Genomic DNA, 21,703 nt, shown 5'->3' with positions numbered 1-21,703 from the left:
TTGTAGGAATGCCACTTTACTTGTGATTGGAACACCTTACCTTTGCAGGGTTGCCCCCTGTTCTCTGCTGCCTGTTCCGTTCATGAATATTTTCTGCTATTTCCTGTGCCAAGCGACAAGTGGCATCATAATTTTGTAACCTACAGATCAATGAATAGAATAGAGATGTCATGTAAACTGACATGTCATTACTGACTCATTACAAACAGCAGCCACAGATTTATTATGGAGCAAAATAGAGAGATCCCTGTTAATGTATGTGGTTAATGTGGTAATGAACAAAACAAAAGAATGAACCACTGGTCCGTGGATTTGTACAGGGTGAAGACAATTGACTTGTGTTTCCTAATGCTGTGCAACTTACAAAAATATAAGAATTGTACTTTAATACCACCTTACAATACAATGCAGTAAATACTAGCTAGTATGGCTAGCTCGCTCACAATGTTCAGTGTTCAGACTGTCAGAAGGCTTTATGTAACTCCTTAGTCTTTTTGTGATGATGGAGTTTAATGTTGTTAAGCAAATATACCATTGGGTGTCGGAAAAAGCTGAATGAATACCCCTGACAGCCTCAAAAGCTTGAGCTGCACCAGTAGTATGGAATACAGCGCTAATATATTGTATTGTACGGTTTTTGTGTTATCATAGTTTAGCTTAGTTGGGTAAAACGTCATAGAATGAGCACAAGCTTTACATTCATCATGTGACATTTTTAGCATTGCCCTTTTCCTCTTTCGATCATATTAAGATTACAAAGTCTCAATCTGAATAGTAGACAGAAGAAAAATGCCTAAAAACTACGAATTTCCTTGCCGTGATCCAGGACTGCAATATTACATTTTTTAACACATAAAGAGTTGATTTTGTAATGGCTTATTGGAAATGCAAGTTACTGTATTTGGTTAACGTTCATCTTTATAGGTAAGAGCTAGCTACCACTTTAGCTAGCAGGAAACAGAAAGAGTAGCTATCAGGGTTAGTACCGTAATTTGATGTGGTTAATAATACAGTTGAGCCAATTTATTGTAGCCTTCGAACACATTACTTACCAGGGATCCTGAGACATTACGATAAAAGTTAGCTATGAAGAGAAAATCCACTTAGTTTGAACCATCCGGCAGTAATTACCAGCAAACTGTTTCTTGTTTGGGTGTAACGTCACTACGGCACACTGCGAGGAACAGTTGACTCCAGCGCCGCGGTTTTCATTTTTACAGAAAAACCGCAATAAAAGACTACTGGAAAGGAGATTTTGATACAAGGTTACAGATACATTAATATTTTATTATTATCTCCTAAAATGTACACGAGTTTTGCTCGTGTTGTTTGCCCAATGATAGCATGCAAAGTCAGCATGCATTGTCTAAACAGAACTATGTTTGATACTTTTATGGGAGCAGTTAACGCACTAAACACAATTAAACCTTTGTCATGCAGATAAAAAGAGGAGTGTCTTTAATAACTAACCTAATGGGCCTATAGCCTACTGTATGATAGTCAAAACAATTGTGTGTTTACTGTGAGTATTTACAACCTGCATGCAGCTAAATAGAAATTTACTGTAAGGAGTGAAATGCAAGTGCCAGGAAGATATAGGGAGTGTGTGTTTCTCATAATGAGTAAGATGCATTTTTGGTTGGCAGTAAAGAATGAGCTGTACGGACCTAAAGTGATGCCATGTAAACAGTCCATTTTTCAGATGGTTGGTAATTTTTGTTGAAAGCTGCTGGAACAGTGTCCTCACAGACTTATGGGCCTCCATAAATGTGTTTTAAATGCTTTTCACTTCTTACATTATGCTCAAAGTACAAGTATAAATTTGTATTGTCCCAGCCTTCATGGAAATTGACACGTAGGAACGACAGCATACCTTTTCCACTCATGGGGCTAAAGAGTTTGTTTTTCAACTCCATTACATGTGGAGCCCACATATGAGCTACGTACTTGTAGGCCTAGAGGTTTTATGTTTCATAACCAAACAGTAGTTGTGTTTGGATCAAAACATATATCTGTTGTGTAGAATAATAAGCTTAAGAAGACTTCTTGGAATAGACTCATTTGGCATTTTGATGCTATGCATGAAGTAGTTTCAGAGAAAGATCAACATCTACATGATTACCCTCCTCTTTCTGATGACCTTATTCTGAACAATGAATGTTTTGATAGGTGTCCCTGTAAAAAAAAAACATTTAAATTTCAAGCAATTTGTTAATTGCAATGGCAATGAACAATCTATTGTGGAAAGTGAGTGGATGTATGTAACATAAACAACAGTCACGTACATTGCAGTGAGTAGGGTTATTTGAAAGACAATTCATGTGTTTAAAAAAAGTGCCTTTGTTTTGTCATGTGATCTGTATTCCTTGTTTATTATTCCTTACTTCTCAGAATGAGACACTGTATGTTGCCAAAGTTAAAACAGGAAGATCAGTGGAACTTTTCACTTTCAATGGCTGAACTCACCATAAACAAACCATACCACTACAGCTTGCCTCACATGGACACAGCCCACAGGCTTATATAAAGCCCTGATCCTCAGAACGTGCAGCTAGTATCAGGAGACACATTACCTTCCAACTTGAATTTCTTTGAAGAATAAGACTTGAGATGATTCATGTTTCAAGAACGCCGGAGTTTTCCAATTGTGGAAACATGAATTCAGTCTTGATGTGCGCATCCTCTGACCAAGACCTGGGCTCTATGGCAGGAGGCACAAGCAGGCAAAGGTCTCACTCCTATTACAGTCCAGAGGACACTAAGAACTATGGTGTGCAGACAGAGACAGAGGAAACCTATCTAAGACCTCGCTCCAGGTATGTTTTCGCTTTCAACTTAAAGACAGGCATGTTTATAGGTGGATTTGTGTTTAATGTGGCAAAACTGGATAACAGACAGACCATGCCCAACACAAAAAAGGACTAAAGAGAGGCATAATTATTACTGAATATATAATAATATTAATCAACTGCTCCCCAGGTCTTTTTACAGTTATGAGACGTCAGAGCTTAACCTCAACTGTGATGTGGGAAACTCTACAAGATGCAGTCCACTGAGGCAGAAGGCAAGCTCCCTACTCCATTATCAAGTGAACAAAAAGGAAAAGAGAGAAGGGGATGAGGCCGGTGTTCAAGTCACCTCTAAGCAGTCCAAGTCTAAACCAAAGAAGCACTCGCCATCAAAAGAACCTAATGGTACTGAAATAATGTTTTTATAATAGCATGTATTCCACTCCCGAAACAAGAATAATTTTTGAAAATTTTAGTCTATTTACATTGTTTCGGGGGGTGATTAAATGTATGCATGCATATTTTGTTCAGGCAGTAAAGGCAATCTTAAGTCAGTGTCCATGATCACCATCTCTGAGTTGGACAACTGGGAAATTAGCTCCAACTCAGGGATGAAGTATGGACAGTTTGTGGACTGGGAGAAGATTGACCCTGAAGCGGCAGAAAGATACCAGAAGATCCTGAAGAGTGATCACCAGCAGCTGAAAACTATGGGCCGAGAAGGATTCTGGGCCATGCCCCATACGCTAAGGGCCAAAGCTTACTATCACATCATCCACAGCATCAATTCCAGGTTAAGACTGTCACAATGAATTTCATAAATTTCAAAGTTTTATAATATATTTTCTGTCATGAAGACAAACATATATGCGTATGAGGGAACTGATATGACCTTTGCAATATCAGTGTGTACATTTTAATTTAATCTGAATGTGGATTGATGTCATATCTGCAGTGGGTCTGTCGCGCCAGACAGAGATGTCTACTATGAACTGGTCAAGAAGCTCTTTGGAGAAAAGAAAATCAGCACCTATCCAGTCCCAGAGTACATGGAGGCAGGAGAAATACCCAGGTACTTTTATGGGATAATAGTGGTTCATGTATCATAGACATGTTGCTATACTAAAAAAAATTGAAAACGTGTTATACACAGTATAGTTGTTCCCTAAAAAAAAACATTTTTTCATTGAATGTGACAATATATTCCAGTGAAATTATTCTAATAGACCTACCATATGAACCTTAAACTAGCAAAAGAACAAACCTCAAAAGCATAAAGTGCTCTCATCATATGTAAACATGGCATATGACATTTATTTGGTTAGTTCTTTACTTTAGTGGTCCCTTTAGTGGGTTAGGGTTAGGGTTCAGTGGAGCTTTAAAAATAGAAAATGTATTATTACTGTGCTACGCTACACTTGATTGGTATATGACCAAGTACGTTGTTGCTTGTTCTTCTCTTATTCAGATACTGTCTCAACAAAGCAGGCCTGAACTCTGTTAAAAAGATCCTTCTTTGCCTTGGCATATTCTTCCCAGACATGAACTTCTGCCCCATCGTGCCTGAATTGGTCTCCCTCATCCTCCACTTCAGCCAAGATGAAGCTGAATGTTTCCACAGTGTATCCCGACTTATCTGCTACAATGACCCCAACAAGCGTTACATCGACAAGACCTTCCTCACTTACCGCGCCTCCTGTATGACCTTTGGAGACCTTGCTAACAAGTGTTGCAGAGGCATCCGTAAGCTGATTGCCAGCTCTCATCAGAACCTCTTTGATTTTTACTCTGACTGGATCATGTGGATATTCGCTGACCTTCCGTTCACATATGCCATCAGAGTGCTGGATGTCTACCTGTTGGAGGGCTACAAGGTCCTCTACAGGTTTGTTGCTGTTGCATTGTGTCACATGTAAACACAATCCTTCAGTTTGAATGTGTGGTTCCTCGTGACTATTACTTCTGAAAAATTTGCACAAAGGAGAAACAATACAGTAAACGTATTTCACAATCATTCTTCGTAGGGTGGCATTGGCTTTGCTCAGCCTCTACAAAGTATCTGTGTCGTCTAGAGTGGCAGACGTGGAGGACTTCAGAACAGATATGAAAAGGTTTGTGGAGAACATAGCTCGCCACTGCACGGCTGAGAAGCTTCTGGAAAGGGCCTTCGTGATCCCGATGGCCACACGCAGAGAGCTCAACCTCCTGTTCAACGCCAATAAGGACTCCCTCATGCAAAAAGGCGTCAGTATACACCAGAAGAGGTGGGTTAACAATATTATGTTTTGTAAAGGACATGAGGTGTATGAGATTAAAAATAGTCTGGCTATATGTAGTCGTTAATGCTGAAAAAACTGCTCACTTATTTAAATGTCATATTCTCATCATAGCTGTTTCTGTGTTCCTAAAGGCAGTCGGTTGAGATGGTGGACTTTAACAACTTCACGTCCAATGTTGTGACAGGAACTGAGATGAGAGTCGTCTGGGCCTGGATACCTGAGCGCTTTGCCCTTTTCAGTCCCATTAGGCTGTTTAATACAGCTGAACATGGAAGAAGCCTTGCTTCGTAAGTAACCTTTGTTGTAACTTTAATCCCATTGAGAAACCATCTGGGAGTCAAAGAACTAATGAGTTGTTACTTCACGGCATGAAAACAACAAAAGCTTTCATATCTTTCAGCTTTGTCTGTTCATACTTTAATATTATATACATTATTAAACAAGGCCAGGCCATTACGGATCAATAGCTGCAGAACACCATGTCCCAGCAGTGAAAAACATTCACAGGTCTAGTTGCATAACAGAAAGAGGCAGTGTGTTTTCACTATCAACATGTTTGCTTTGAGTGTGAAAGTCAAGTGACCTACAGTTCAGTGGTGGCAAATGTTTATGTAAAATACCTCAAGCTGAAACTACTCATTTCTAACTTTTAGTGTCTTTTATTTTGTAACGCATGGTTAAAAAAAAGAAATGCTCCATATAGAAAGTGATCATTTCTAAAATATGAAGGAGGATGCTAAGAATTCTGATTATTACTGACAACAGTTTTTGTTTCTTAATTATATATCCACTGCATTTGCACTTGACCCTTCCAGCTCCCCTTAAAATAAAAAATGTTCTCTTCAAATAATATACAGTGCTTTGTAGTATATTCATTTACGGGCTAGATTTAGTCATCAGTGACACTGCCTGGTTGTATACAGCAGTTTATGGGATATTAAAAACGACACATGGTTATGTTTTTTTTCTTTCATATAGATTCTATTCACATGTGGAGGGACACGAACCAGCAGTCATGATTATCAAAACTGTGGATGAAGAGGTAGCATTAGATAACCTAATGAATATTGGGATACATCTGACAATTTTGCTATATCTGCTTTCCTATTGATTTAACCTTAGATTTAAACTTAAGATGTCTTAATGATAATAATGATAATAATTAGTTTATGAAATACTTTTTGTATGGAACTGAAATATTAGTATTTCTCATTTCTCAGGTCTTTGGTGCCTTCCTGTCAACAGATATGATAGAAAGAAGAAAGCATGACTCTGAGGGACTTACATATTTTGGAACTGGGGAATGTTTTGTTTTTACGGTGAGAGATATTCCTGCATTCTTCTTCTTGAATTCAACTCTGGTACATCATATTCAGGTTTGCTGTAACATGCATCAGGTCTGTGGATTTTGTGTCAGTAAACTTGCTTACTCTTTCAGCTCCGCCCCAGCAGGGAGCGCTACCAGCAGGCTATGGTCAACATTATGACCAGAAGAGCTTCCCCTCAGCAGATTCAAGCCAGCAACGGTGCTTCCTCTGAGGTATCCAGTTGTGGCTACTCCCCTATCACCTCGACCAGAGCCACCATAACTCTGACCTGTCCTGCTGGAACCCCCCAGGACCCCAGCTACCTGACGATCCCCTTCACTGCCCCATCACAGGAACCCATGACTGCCAAAGAGCCAAAAAGACCCAAGGAACAAGAAGCCTCAATGTTCATAGCGGGCAGCGACAGTCAGCTCATTATCGGTATGTCAGCTGAACATATAGTTAGAAGAATAGAACAGGTCTGCAGAAAAAAATGTTTAGTCAACAGTGATGTCAGCCGATGGGGGGATTGTTAATGTAGTGCTGATGTATGTGTCCTCTCTTAGGCGGCGATGGAGGCCACGCACTCTGCCTACAGGAAGACCTAGTGGGAGGAAGCTCAGAGCCTTGTGACACATTCAAGAGCATCCCACTCTGCAAGGGACATTTCAAGATCCAGGCCCTGGAAGTGTGGGGCATCCAGAATTCTATTTCCTTTTCTCACAGTTTTCCCTGTCAGTAAAATAACGGCAGAGCAGCCTTGTAACTTTTCATCTTTTGGTAAACAATGAACCAGTTTTTCTTGACGCTGCTTCACTGGACTTCAAATATTTATTTTGTGAAATGCACATTTATGCACATATTGTGAAGCAACTGAGTGAGACTTTACTTGACTTGTTGTCTACATGTCAAGTCAAGTTTATAGACTTATATCACATTCATTGTATTACTGGACTTCACAAGCCCACATAAACAGTGGTTCCCATGTCAGGGAAGTTCTCTAAAAACACAAGGAAAGTCTCTACAAAAAAAAACCCTCGGCATGTTAACACAGAAGGAAGGATGAGACATGCCAGCTGCAAGAGCAAGCATCTAGTGCAAAAGGGAATTTGCAGTAATGAATCGAGGAGGATTAGTGGGAGGGTGCTGTGTGGGCACCGAGCCCCATAGATTCATCATAATTAATACTAATCACTGAAGATTTACTCATTTCAATCAAAGGGTCATCTTTAACTGATTGAACTGATTGTAACCTGTAACCACAAAGCAGCAGTAGGAAAATTACAATTCTGGTTTTACCTCCTATAAAGTCTGCTGATTATAGGCCTAGCTATTTTACCTTTCTAGTATATGCCTACTTCTACATGTTTTTTAAAATTATTATTTAGCAGTTTAGCTGCATTTGATACACAATTAAACTTCATGCACTTTTTATAATCTGATTATCAGTTGTTTGTCTTCTCAATGTCTAATAACTTATACAGATATGACGTGACCTATTGTGAACTTTTTACTGTATATGTAATGGGGTCAAAAGCAAGTGAGTTTCAGACTGAAAACATATTTTGACTTCACTCTCTTTCAAAATCTTGAAATCTTGAAATTCTCAACACATGTATAACTAATAAGGTGTGTATGCCTAAAAAGATCTGACAGACTATCCAGTGGACACATCTTGTATAGTAGGTGCCATTGCACATACTTGCAAAGCAAAAAGGCAAAGCTGGCAGACTTTTTGTAATAAAATTGGTAGATCAACACTTCTGGGAGATGTTTGGAACATGATTAGGAGTATGAAAGGAATCAGAAGGAAATGGCAGTATCCAGTACTGAAGATGGGGGAGGAAACAGCAGTGTCTGACGAAGAGAAGGCAGAGATGATAGCGAAGGCGCCTACACAAATCCATAGTTCTGATAACTTGACTGAGGAGGGCAAGAGAAGAAGGGCCATGACAAGATCAGCTCATCCTGGAATTCTTGAGAAAAGGGATGATACTAACTGTGCAATGGATGCACCATTTACTATGGAAGAAATGAAGAGAGCAATAGTAAGATCTGGACTAACATCTCCCAGGACGGGTGAAATCTGTTATGTAATGCTAAAGCATTTAGGCATCTATGAAGCTGCTAGGCTTTTATAATAAAGTATGGGAAGTGGGAAAATTGCCAACTGGCTGGAACGAGGCAGTAATTATTCCTATCAGGAAACCAGGGAAGGACCCATCAAGTCCAATGAACTATAGGCCAATAGCACTGACATCACATATAGGAAAGATAATGGAAAGAATGATTACAGAAAGATTATCGTTTTACATGGAAAGCAGAGGAATCACCTCATCAGAGTGGATTAAGGAAGGGTAAAGGAACCATGGATGGACCCTGTCATCTGTCTGGAAACAGAGATTAAGAAAGCACAAGTTAATAAAGAATCTGTAATGGAAGTTTTCTTTGACTAGAAAAGGCATATGATATGGTTTGGAATGACGGATTAATGATCAAATTAAATATGATAGGAATAGCTGGTAGAAAATATAATTGGATTAAAGACTTTTTATTGGATAGATTTATACAAGTTAGAATTGGGAAAGCCTATATCGGGAAGATACTGTATATGGTACTTCTCAGTGCAGGGTCATTAGCCCAACACTCTTTTCCATGATGATAAATGATGTTTTTTCTCAATTTCAGGGCAATATTGGATGGTCATGTGACGTTCACTAGAAAGAGAGGTATTGATACACAGATAAAGATGTATGGGCAAAGGATAGAACAAGTGAAATTCTTTAGTTTTTTGGGTATGTGGTTTGATGCAAAGTTAACATGGATGTTATGAGTGAGGAGATGTTTAACAGGGTCAGAATGGGGATCGAGCAGATCTGCAATAAAAAATATTTATGCAGTGCTGATTAGACCAGTGTTAGAATACGGGTGTATTGCTTATGATTCAGCAGCAAAAATCTCATCAAAGAAGTTGGAGGTGGTGCAAGCTCAAGCTTTGAGACTTTGTTGTGGTGCTTTCAAAACGACTCCTGTGTCTGCTCTTCAGGTGGAGGTGGGTGAAATGCCACTGCATATCAGACGTAAACAGTTAATGATCAGCTACTGGGCTGATCTTCAATCTGTTCATGTATCCATATATACAGTCGAGATGATGGCATTTGCAACAGCTCTACAGTGGATAGAAGTACAAATTAAAAAGGTTATTCATGTTCTGCATTCATGTCATTGCAGTCATTTACATCTCACAGTAGGCAGGATATAGTTAATTAGATATATGAAACGCTGTACAGATTTAAAAATAGGAATACTTTGATACCATTTATGTGGATACCAGCTCACAGAGGGATTAAGGGCAACGAAACTGTGGATGCATTAGCAAAGCAGACTCTGAAACATGAGGAGATCATGGACATCTCACTTGGTAAATCTGAAGCTAAAGGAATAATCAAAAGAAATATCATTCGAGTGGCAGCACAGTTGGTATACAGGAAACACAGGAGGACACCTTTATGCAGTACAGCGAGAAGTGGGCCAGTAAGCACAGCTAAAAGAAGCACCAAGGAGGAGAACATCTTAACAAGGCTGAGGGTAGGGCATACCAGACTTAATAAAACACTGCACTTAATAAACAAACATCCCTCAGGATTATGTGAGCACTGTCAAATAGAGGAATCAGTAGATCATGTTATCTTTCAATGCCAAAAGTACTTAGAAGTAGAACGCGAAACATTAAAGAGGGAAATTAGGAAGCTTGGAGTGAAAGAACTGAGTCTAAAAAATCTACTGATCTACTGGGTTAGAGAGGCTATTCCACGCTTTGAAAGAAACTGGGCTGGTTAAAAGAATTTATTGTTCAATGGGTGTTTTTTAAAACATTTATTTATTTTGTTTGTTTAAGGGGATAGGTGGTCCACACTCCAACATAGTAGGTGGCGGTAATGCATCTTGGCGCTGGTTGCCACCGCCATAAAACGGAAAAAGAAGAAGAAGCTTGTTTAGCAAGCTGCCGCGACTAGCTATCTTTAAATGTGGAGAAGGTTACATTTAAAACGTTGCGGACAAAAGATGTGACAACCTTCGGTTTTAAGGATTGTTAGAGAGGTGGGACTCATTTTTATATGCCCTACTTATTCTCATACGGCTTTGTTAGTTAACGCTACAACAACGTTAGCTTTAGCTAACGTTACCTAGCTCTTTCTGTGTCCGTGTTTCCCAGATAAACAATCATCTGCCCTCAATTTTTAAAGCCACTTCAGCAACAAAATAGCGCGCGTTAACCGTACAGCGGTCGGGGTTTCTCTGTCATGAGACGGGGGTCATGCTAAACTCAATTCAAAAACATTTCAGCTTAGTCGCCCTGCCCATTTGCAGATGTGCCATACATCATATAATCAACATATGGTCTTTTCGTAATCATTACTGGCTACTTTCCAACTCTGAGCCATTCTGTAACGCCAGCTCAAGAATCGTCTATTAACGTAACATTTTCAACGTTTAGCATTAATTAGTCTCTTATTCCCTCCACCCTCCTCTAATGTAATAAATTACACAGTGCTGATGTGCAATTTGATCCCTCAAACGTCAGCATTATAAATAGCTACGCTAAATAGCTGTGTGGTGGATCATATTTGTATCTCTACAGGCGATGGTGCTATAATAAATATCGTTACCCCTGAGATGCTGGATATCTGTCAAAGAAGGCCACCCGGTGGTCAGAGGAATATCTGTGCATCTATTTATACCTGGATTAATCTCCGGGTAATTTATCGTTCATTTCATTAACACGCAATGCTGTAGATAAGAAAAAGTGTAGTGTAACAGGACCTTGTTGAAATCATCTTTAACACGTTATTTCTCTTTCTTTCATTACATCATAGTCATGTATTTTACACAAATACATCATGATACCAACTGTTTGGGTCCAAGGGCAGAAATATGCTGAACTGTAAATTATGATCTGTCAGGTGTAAGATACAATTTTGCATGGCTACCAAACTTTTTTTTTTTAATTTAACCTGTATTTTACCAGGAATATTCCCATTGAAATTCAGAATCTCTTTTACAAGGGAGTCCTGGCCAAGACAGCAGCATACAAAGTTTCACATAAAAGAATAAACAACAGACTTAAAACAAACAGCATATTACATCAAACAATTAAATAGCAGTGTTCAGTAACAGGACATGTGCAGTCAGTGGTCAAATAGTCCTTAATCCTGTTTTTCTAATCTTCTATGCTTATAAAATAATCTAGTTTAAGGTGACTCTAGCTCACACCGAGATGAGGGTGCAAAAACTTTGCACTTTTACCAAAGACAGCGCAGGTTTGAAGAATAACGTACATAATTTGTCCGTGTGACCGAAGGTTGCAACTGTTGATAGTTTTAGGACTCAGTAGAGAATATAAATAAGGAGGCAGTTTGTGTAATATGGCCTTATAAAGAAAAATGTACCAGTGCTCCATTCTACGGTTGTATAAGGGAGACAAACCAACTTTCTCATACAAACTGCAATGATGTGTGCGGAAACCCGATTCAGAGACAAATCATAACGCAGCATGGTTGCTGATAAAAGCGTTGCTTGAATTAGATACAATAGGACTTCACAGTAAGGAAATATCTGTAATCCAGTGTGCATATTTCAACTTGTAAATCTTGTATTTAGCTATCTTTGTACCCTTTCATTATTGCAGATATATCGGCCAATAAATCATTATCAGATTTTTTAAAACTCCCAAATATCTATATCAGTTTAGTCTAAAAAATCCAGTCTTGGTCAGGCAATATTATACACATCTTAAAAGACTAACACCGAATTACTGCTCTACAATACTGATGCAGTCTTCCATTTTCTCTGTTTGTGTCTGTGTTGTATGTAAATAGGCTGCAGTCATGGGCCCAGACACTGCATCTGTCTCTAAAACAGAATCTTCAGAGGAAAGTAAGTGTTGATGCTTCTATGTATTTTCATATTTCTTTGGTCAACACTCAAATATAACAAATCAGTTATCTGATGCTCAGCACTAGGATTAAATATGTTATATATGTTATATTTGTTCAGTAAAGTATTTAGAGGATATTCTTTGATGTGATTGTTCCTCAGGTCCAGGAGAAGTCGTCGTGAAGGTAATCTCAGAATCAGATTTCAATGATGCTTCAACCGTCACTGAGCCCGAGAACTCCAAACGGCCAGAGAGCAACATATCAGACAAGTGTTACCCTTGCTCTGTGTGTGGCAAAGTATTTGACAGACCATCGAAGCTAGAGAGGCACAAACCTGTACACACGAGGAAGCCTAAAACTCTTCACCAGTGTCAGCATTGTGATAAGAGTTTCACACAACCAGAGAAGCTGATCCGACACCAGAATTGCCACAATAGGACTAACAAGCACCCCTGTCCTGACTGTGGAAAAGTGTTCAACAGGCCTTCAAAGTTAGAGAGACACAAGCTCACACACTCAAAGAAACCAAAGGTGCCTCATCAGTGTTCATACTGCATGAAGACGTTCAGTAAACTTAACAAACTTGTCCGTCACAAGCGAATTCACACCGGGGAGAAGCCTTTCACCTGCTCGGTCTGCGGAAAAGGATTCTCTGAGTCATGTCACTGCAAAGCACATGAAAAGACGCATGAGGAGCAGCCAGAAAAACCTCACTGCTGCGTGAACTGTGGGATGTGTTTCTTCAAGGCCTCAGAGCTCCGTCGCCACTTCCGCTCCCACACAGGAGAGAAACCTTTCAGATGCACCCTGTGTGAGAGCTGCTTCTCCCGCTCAGAAGGACTTAAAAGACACATGAGGAGCCACACAGGGGAAAGACCATACAAATGCATTATCTGCGGAAAGGGATTTTATTCTCGTCAGGATTTGAATATTCACGGATTGATCCACTCGGGAGAGAAACCACATCTTTGCCCTGTGTGTGGTAAAGGCTTCTCACAGCTGGGCAACATGAAAGAACATGAACAAAATGTTCATATTAAGTCCGAGACATATATTTGCAATGAATGTGGGGCAACCTTCACGCGGTACAAGTCACTGACAAAACATCAGCGGACACACACAGGAGAAAGACCCTATCTGTGCCTCACCTGTGGTCGCAGGTTTTCATGGAGCCATTCTCTTAGCAGACACCGGAGGACACACACACACAGGCAGATGTCTGTGGATACATCCAAAGACATATCAAGTTTTGAAGGACCCTCTGAGAATCCTAGCAGTTGAAAATAGAATTGAAGGCCTTAGAGAAAGGACATTTCATCTTCAAACAATTTTCCTGGAACCACATTCAAGCTAAAATGTACTCATTTATAGTATTTTGTTGTACATTGAGAACTAATTTTGAAGCTTTGTTACAGTTCACCTTGCTGCTTCCTTTGTTATTTGTCCACAAAATGTCAGTTAGAAATTCTTAGTACAGGGCTCCAGATCAGCTATTTTTTCTCCCAAGATTTTTATTGATCAAAATAGGGGTGTAACGGTACATGTATTTACATCCCAAACCGTTTGGTACAGGACGTTCGGTTCGGTATGCGACTTCCTTGGATCGGTAAACCCTGTGACCCAAACAATACTGTCAAATTAGTCTATTTATGTCGACTACTTGCACACACGGAACAGAAATTCTAGAGCGCGAGTTTTACCCAGAACGTTTTGGCAGTGCACCAGTTGTTGTCTATCAGCCCGGTTAGCCAGGTTAGTCAAGCTCCTGTATTGTCACTGCCTCCGAATGGTAAACACAAATGAGAGACCAAATTCAGACCATGCCAAAGTAATAATGCCATAGGAGTGTTTATCACTGAGGATATGTGACCATAGAGAATACAGAATTTAAGCAAATGGTCCAAGTGCTTGAGCCCCACTACAATGTGCCTTCACGTGTGTCAGTCTGTTGTGCCTGCCCTGTATAAACGAGCGCAAGCTGCAGTCGTTCAGGAATTATCAACAGGTCAGAGTCTTAGGATGGAGCATTACTGATATTTGTGTTATTTATATTTGTTATTTATTTATGCCAGTATTTCAGTCCATTAACTGTTACAGTAAGAATTATGGCCAATGAGCCATTGTTGAATGTTTACATTTTTCAAAATAAATGACAAAAATATTGTTTTCTACATTTTTTTGTTTTCCCTGCTGTACCAAAAATGTACCGTGACCCCAAACCCAAGGTACATACCGAACCGTGAATTTTGTGTACGGTTACACCCCTAGATCAAAGCCAAAAGGTAAATTTTCTGGCATCAGTGTTTATTGTTAATGTTGGCAGTTAAAATTAATGTTATGTCATGTTCTGTTAATTGGCTGTAATGGCTATTTAAGCACACTCTATGTGGAGAAGCCTTTAGATAGTGTGGAAGAATATATCATAGAATGAATTCCCAGACTATAGTCTTGACTAAATCTGAGTAAATGTCTGCTTTCCAGTGGTGATTCACTTAATCTGATGTATTCTGCTACCTCACTCTAGCAGTACCATAGAAGGCAAACAGACATTAACCAGCACAAGATTTGTGCATGGTTCAGTCAATAGTTGATAAAAGGAAGTTTGACTTACTTTTTCAAATTTTGTTAGCTAATTGCCCATCATAAACAGTTAAATGTCAGTTAAACTATTATATCAAGTCCTTTTTTTTATATATAATTAAACCTTCACACAATGGTTAATGCTATGCTGACTCAGAGCAGAAAAGTGCTGTTACACTATTCTCTAAGCAGGTATATTACCTCTGACCATGGGAAACACCTGCTGCGAGATCACAGATTGCAATGTATCCAAAAGTACAAGCTTAATGTTCAACAGTGGTTTGACCGTAAAGTGCAGCAGCAGTTTTCCTCTGTTATGAGCTGTGTAAAATTAAAATGATTATAGGCAAAATATATTTTTTCAGTTTTATTTTATATTTATGTATAGCATATATATTGTGTAGTTACATAATCCATTGATCCATTTTTTTGTGATACTATCTACATACATGGTAGCTTACTGTCAATAAACGGATACATTACATAGTGCTGTAGTTCACTGCATAGTAACAACACAATCTTAAATACATATTCAAGTAATGTGCTCAAATGTATTTTTAGTTGTGCCGATAAAGATGTGAATTGAATCTTGAGCTACATATGTTATTATATAGAAAATACAGCCACCAATAAACTGTCTTCATATAATGGCTATTGCAATTAGAGCATTTTTTTTATTGTGTGTGACGTCTGTTATTGTGTACCAAACAATTCTGCTGCATGGTGCCTACTTATAAAAACGACAGTTGCCTGTAAGGTTTCTAGTTTGTCTAGTCAGGTCTACCAACAGCAAAGACACAGTCAAAATGTGTCTTACGCAAGAAGTCTGTTTTTTTAAAGAACAATATTTCTTTTTTCCGTTTAGATTTGTTCCCTAACGTCACATAAATAGCTATTTTAAAATTAACAGTGGTATACATATTTATCTTAAGGTTTTTACGTGCACCCCTTTTAAGATAATACAATTTCCGACAGCACATGAAGGCAGCGAGGACGTTTCACCGACCAATGACAGTGGCTAACAGAACCCCTGCTGTTGCTAGGTAACGTCTGTTGGTGTTACTAGTTGGAGAACTATCAGGCCTGTTTGAGAAAATAGCCGTAGCATTAGTTTTTCAAGCAAAATTTTAACGTATTGATGAAAGTAGGCATATGTTAACACTTTACAAGAGAAAGGCACAAGATAGATGCAGTATTTCAGCCATGGATCTTGAAACACAGGACTTGCCTCAACTTGAACTGGAAGCTGTAATTGGGTTCAACGGTAAATTTTCCTGCAAACTTTACAGTTCTAGCTAATTTAACGTTAACTAACATAGGTTAGCTAATTTGTGATAACAAATCAAACTTAAAGGAACACAACTAGCTTGCACGTAAATTTGCGCACATGAAACACCTGGGATTTTCTTTTAAATTATTGTGTTTGATGCTAGTAAGTTAGGTTTATATTAGGTTTCGTGGTATTTTAAATGTCAAAGCTGTGTTTTAAATGATCATATAAGGAGTCGGCAGGATAAAGTGTTGAGAGAGCTTTGCTAATTATCTTAAGCTATAGAAAGACCCTTCGGTGTACTTCGGTTGGATTGGCTAACGTTAACGACCTGCTAAACTGGAAAAGGTTGCACATTCTGACTGTAGTCTGCTCATCCACCTTTCAAAACAAGAGACCATCCATCATGATCACAAACAGTTCATCTTTGTTCTTTGCTATCGTAAAGCATGTTAGATCTTATGTTATGCTATGCTAACACTTTGTTTCATCAGGGCATGTGATTTCTGGCCTGAGAGTCCATCCAGACAAAGAGCACCTTATCTATCCTCTCGGATCCACGGTCCTTCTGAAGAGAATCAAAGATGGCAAGCAGGAGTTCCTGCATGGGCACACAAACAATGTATCCTGTATTTCAGTGTCCAGAAGTGGATTATACATTGCCTCCGGACAGGTCATCTTTATGGGCTTTAAGGTAGCTATAGTTACAGTACATTTTCCTTATGTAAAGTTTCTGATATGGTTAACTCAACTAAATCCCCAACACCATCAATTACCTGTTTAATTTGTTTCTGTTTTGATATTGTGTGGTACATAAGGAAGCAGTAATTTGCATTAGAAATATGTGGGCTTGAATCCATTTACAGTAAGGAATGGCAAAACAAATGTTTTTGTAAACAAATTATTTGTGTAGCACATTTTGAATAAACATATATATATTTTTCTAGGCTATGATAATTATCTGGGACTATGCACAGCGAACAATCTATGCCCAGCTGCAGCTCCACAAGGCAAAGGTAGAGGCACTGGCCTTCTCCCCCAATGACAAGTACCTGGTGTCCCTTGGGGGTCAGGATGATGGCAGGTAAACATCAAGTTTGGGTGGTGCAGTCCAGAGTAAGTTGTGCTCCCTCCCAAATAACCAGATTGTGTCAGAGGAATGAGGAAAAGAGACACATGATCAGTTGAAAAGCAGGATAGTAGTTTCTAAAACTCATGATATACTCTGAACTAATTTTATATATTACTTAGCTGATCATAACAACACACACACACATTTTAATGGCAAGGTGTTTATGAGAGTAAACACAATACCATCGCCATATTCAAACATTTAATTTAATGACATATCTCCACAGTGAGGCATACAACATTTTTCAATGTGACTTTCAGAACAGTCTTTATGCAAATTCATTCACACTTCATTTCCTACAAATCAGTTCTTCAGTGAAAAGAAGAGAGACTATTTCATAGAATGGCCACACCTTAGTTGCACATGCTCACACTTAACGATCCCTTCTTGAATTCAGAAAGAAACATATAATATGTAAATTCACTCAACTGTACATATTCTCTATTTGCTGAGTGTGTGAGGTATTTTCTGTGTGTTTTCAGCATAGTGGTATGGAATATTGAGACCAAGCAGGCAATCTGTGGGAGCCCAGCTTCAGCTCACAGTGCCGGTCACTGCCTCACTGTGCAGTACTCGAACACAAACGACAATATCTTTGTTTCTGCTGGGAGGTGAGTGAATGGTATCTACTGGCATTCTGTAAACCAAGTGTCAGCCTAGCGTAACTCAGGAACATAGATTTTACATTATTCAGACGGTTTGTTTATCAGTGAAGTAAATCTTAATTGATCTTCTTACAAAATTGCAAGACATCTAATTATTGCTTTTTTCCCCCACCCAGCATACCTAGATTTAAAATGTGTCTCTATCATGTTCATCTCTAGTTAATGTACCATTCTTATTATTCTCCTAGAGTGTTTTAATATCATTGGTCTTTTTTGTGCAGTGGAACATTGCGTGTCTGGGAGCTGGACGTCTCCAACAGGAAGATCAGGCCCACAGAGTGTCAGATAGGCAAGCTGAAGAGGATTGTGAAATGTATAGAGGTACGAGGCCACGAGGGTCTTTTATTCACACCCATCTTATTTAACTAGTTTGCCATTTTGTGGTCCATCTGAGTTTTGCATAATGGCTATTGCCAAATGTCAGTAAATGATTAGTGGTACAGTTGCAGAAGATGTGTTTGGGGAGATATACAACTTATAATCTTTTAAAATGACTAGCAGTTGTGTGCTTGTAGGCGATATTAGATAATGTTGCTCATGTTGACTTTCTTATATTATTACACAGATCCCAGAGGATGATCAGTTCATTTTCTGTGGCACCACCAGTGGAGACATAATGAAAATCAACTTGAAGACGGGGCTTCTGAGGGATTGTGGTCCAGCTAAAGCAAAATACAGCCTGGTAGGTCAGCGCAGCAGAATTCATTACATTCCTAATTTGGCTCTGTGAAGGTAATTTCAGCTGTTGCTCACTCGCGTTCTGCTGCGTATATAGAACTGATTGAACTGTATTGCTTATGGAATGCTCCTTAGGGCTCATGTAATGTCATGGATTTCATTTAATCGGCGACAGTAATTTTTTATTTTTTACATCTTTTATGGATCATTATGTGCGTCTTTGTCATTCCTGAAATCAATCTTGTTTGTGGGTATGTTCCTTCACTACTTATATCCAGAGTCTTTTATTTATAATGTGTGGGAACTTATTTAGCTTATACTTCTTGGAAGTAATTCAGACAGCTCTGCAATATTTGACAAAACTCACCAGGTATTTCTAGATATATGGTTCTGCTAGTATCAGAGAATTAGAAATATGAAAAGTGATATGTTCCTGTGTACATAATAACTTTTTAGGACTATATCTTAAAACTCAATGCCTTTTCTTTGCAGGGTGTCAATGTCATAAGGATACTTAAGTCTGGGGACCTGCTTGTAGGCTCTGGATCTGGCACCTTCACTCTGTGTTCCAGGACTAACTTCAAAACTCTTAAGTGAGTCCTGCAACTGTATCATTTGAATCATCCCCATTAAAAAAAATACTTAACATTTGGTAATACTACATGGTGTGCAATGCAATCACAGCTTTTTTTCTCTATATATTGTACATTAGAATAAATATTAGGGTACCAATATAATGTAAACAAGTTTATTGTGTGTATATTACAGTGCTCATTGTTAAATCCCCTTTTCCTCTTCTCCCACATTAGGCAAGTCCAGCTAGAAAAGGGGGTGACCTCCATCGCTATAAGAGGAGAGGGCCAGCAGTTCTTTGTTGGGACAGAGGCTGCTCAAATGTACCACTTCAGTTATGAGGACTTCAAAGCTGAACTCATTTCCACCAGCCACAACAGTGCTGTCAAGGACGTGGCCATATCTTTGTAAGTGGCAGTCAGACATTTCAGGGAGAAAGAGTCAAAGTCATCAGTCACTGATGACAAAACATTTACCATCTGTTAATGTTTTATGGTTTGGATGTGTGACCCACCAGAGATAATAGACTGGCAAGAAATACACATCCTAAATTGACTGAAATGAAGAGAAATGAAACTCCATCATGCTGTTAAAGAATCACTTTGCCCAGGAGCTTGACAAGATAGAAGTATTTATTTAATTTCCTTATTCATACAGTCGATATCAAAGCACAGATCGGAACGCATTCATTTGCAGAAGTTTACGTTTTTAGAAACATCGAAATCTCGGTTAGATATTAGTTCGTTATCCAAGGACTATCTTTAACATGACCGCTTTTATGATCAATCTGTCATCGATGTAAGGACAGAGAGCGATCTCTGGACATCGTGGATTCATCCTCAGCTCAGAATAAAATCTATAGGCTACATTGTCCTTTAAAACACTGTTCCTCTGTGGACATTAAGGTAGCTGTCTGATTTTAAACATTTCCCCTGCACTGAAACAATTACTGTACATTACTGTAGTAATCACTATTTAAATATCTGTGTGAAGCTTTAGACACATAAGACACTGATCAATGAACAATCATTGTCATGTTGTGATTGATCGCACTGATGGAACATTCCTATCATAGTCGTCATGTTGGAGATATATTCTCTATTTCAATAACAACAGTTGTAAGTCAGCCAGTCAGCATATTGTAATGCCAGCTTTTCTCCCTGGGTCTTTCTGCGTTTACATCACAACCACAAATTTCGTCTTGTACCAAAACTGTTACAAATACAAGAAATTGAGAGAAAATTGTATCCTCTGTGTCACCTATAGTACAGCAAACCAAACACAACCATGGGATTGTATGGGCTGTGTGTTTTTGCTGATGGGCTTTCCTAAAATTATATGAACATTGCAAGCGATGGTTCCTAAACCTCTATGGTGAGTATGTCCTTTTTGGGCCAACAGCTTAAACCCCATCTATCTCCCATATTGCATGACTTCAGTACCCCATTGTGCTCACTAGAGGGTGACATATACTTGCCTCATCCATGGAGGTCCATTATATGGTTAGAAAAACAGTATTAGTTTTAGGTATATTGTACAAACACCTGGGTAATGTATTGAATCCAACTTCATCATGTCATTAATTATATGTATACTTGGTTAAATGTAAGGTTGATATGACTTTAACTCAATTAGCACTATTTTATAACAGATTGTTATACCCACGGTCACTTAACTGTAATTCCACATCTCTCTCTTTTTTGTTTTTCTACTAGTGGAACATCTGAATTATTTGCAACCTGCTCTGAGGAGGACATCAGGTTGTGGCACATAGACAAGCCCAAAGAGCTGCTGCGCATCACTGTACCCAACATGACCTGCAATTCCCTGGACTTCATGGTTGACGGACACAGCATCATCAGTGGTGGGAATCAGGGAGAGACATCTGCAAACAAGACATTGGAGCTTACTGCTACAAAGAATATTCAGTTTTTGTTTCTTAGTATAAGCTGTAGCGCAGTCATAATTGTATTTGTTCCTCAGTTACTGTGGTGCAGAAACCTGTAACACTTTTTCCTAAGTTACTTATTACCTATTTCACATACTGATTGATTTCACTGTCTTCTAGCATGGAATGATGGTAAGATTCGTGTGTTTGCGCCGGAAAGCGGCCGGCTCATGCTCATCATTCACAACGCACACAGAATGGGTGTGACAGCCATCGCTGGCACCAGGGACTGCAAGAGGATCGTCAGTGGAGGGGGAGAGGGGCAGGTCAGTAGGTGTAAAAAATGGTGTAATGTACAGTGTTCTCATCAAATGAAAACGCCAAGCAACACGTTGAAATTCTCCACAAGCACCATGATAATGTTACATTTTAGAACTGCAGTGCCCACTAATTCCTCCAAGATGTCCGCAATTGTCTGCTAGCAGACACCATGTGTAGTGAATGAACAACAGTTGGTTGCACAACACACACATTTTGTTTAAATTACGAAGCCATATGTCTGGCAGTCTGACAGAAGGTAAAAAGGCATACTGTTCATCTATA

At 39.0% G+C, this 21,703-nt stretch overlaps 4 protein-coding genes across 5 annotated transcripts in view; 3 read left to right on the top strand and 1 right to left on the bottom strand.

Moving 5' to 3' along the window:
* Positions 1-1,208, bottom strand: part of stx8 (syntaxin 8) — a 46,271-nt gene extending 45,063 nt beyond the window's left edge. The window contains exons 1-2 of one of the 2 annotated variants that reach the window (XM_044189799.1): positions 1,053-1,208; positions 41-140 (exon numbers count right to left, since the gene is read on the bottom strand). In XM_044189799.1, coding sequence (XP_044045734.1) covers positions 41-140; positions 1,053-1,069 — 117 coding nt within the window. In that variant the 5' untranslated portion in view covers positions 1,070-1,208. The remainder of the gene's footprint in view (positions 1-40; positions 141-1,052) is intronic. The other variant, XM_044189801.1, reaches the window with a different exon arrangement.
* A 1,331-nt stretch (positions 1,209-2,539) lies between these two features.
* Positions 2,540-7,817, top strand: LOC122873282 (TBC1 domain family member 24-like). The gene is made up of 11 exons (XM_044189796.1): positions 2,540-2,816; positions 2,980-3,194; positions 3,321-3,582; positions 3,745-3,861; positions 4,258-4,674; positions 4,814-5,053; positions 5,200-5,355; positions 6,047-6,110; positions 6,289-6,387; positions 6,507-6,816; positions 6,942-7,817. Exons 1-11 carry the CDS (start codon positions 2,611-2,613, stop codon positions 7,115-7,117), a joined length of 2,262 nt encoding a protein of 753 aa, XP_044045731.1. The 5' UTR covers positions 2,540-2,610; the 3' UTR covers positions 7,118-7,817.
* Positions 7,818-10,319: 2,502 nt separating this feature from the next.
* Positions 10,320-15,546, top strand: LOC122873726 (zinc finger protein 501-like). Its single transcript, XM_044190825.1, has 3 exons — positions 10,320-10,476; positions 12,255-12,312; positions 12,475-15,546. The coding sequence occupies exons 2-3, from the start codon at positions 12,264-12,266 to the stop codon at positions 13,593-13,595; spliced, it is 1,170 nt and encodes a 389-aa protein (XP_044046760.1). The 5' UTR covers positions 10,320-10,476; positions 12,255-12,263; the 3' UTR covers positions 13,596-15,546.
* A 382-nt stretch (positions 15,547-15,928) lies between these two features.
* Positions 15,929-21,703, top strand: part of cfap52 (cilia and flagella associated protein 52) — a 13,219-nt gene continuing 7,444 nt past the window's right edge. The window contains exons 1-10 of the mRNA XM_044190921.1: positions 15,929-16,158; positions 16,659-16,858; positions 17,112-17,248; positions 17,779-17,907; positions 18,183-18,282; positions 18,527-18,643; positions 19,132-19,232; positions 19,449-19,619; positions 20,928-21,076; positions 21,281-21,426. Of these exons, the coding sequence (XP_044046856.1) occupies positions 16,047-16,158; positions 16,659-16,858; positions 17,112-17,248; positions 17,779-17,907; positions 18,183-18,282; positions 18,527-18,643; positions 19,132-19,232; positions 19,449-19,619; positions 20,928-21,076; positions 21,281-21,426 (1,362 nt within the window). The 5' untranslated portion in view covers positions 15,929-16,046. The remainder of the gene's footprint in view (positions 16,159-16,658; positions 16,859-17,111; positions 17,249-17,778; positions 17,908-18,182; positions 18,283-18,526; positions 18,644-19,131; positions 19,233-19,448; positions 19,620-20,927; positions 21,077-21,280; positions 21,427-21,703) is intronic.

This window comes from Siniperca chuatsi, linkage group LG3 (genome assembly GCF_020085105.1).
Source record: "Siniperca chuatsi isolate FFG_IHB_CAS linkage group LG3, ASM2008510v1, whole genome shotgun sequence".
NCBI classification, from domain to species: domain Eukaryota; kingdom Metazoa; phylum Chordata; class Actinopteri; order Centrarchiformes; family Sinipercidae; genus Siniperca; species Siniperca chuatsi.
Note: the sequence above shows the minus strand (reverse complement) of the source record. Positions and strands in the feature narration are given on the sequence as shown.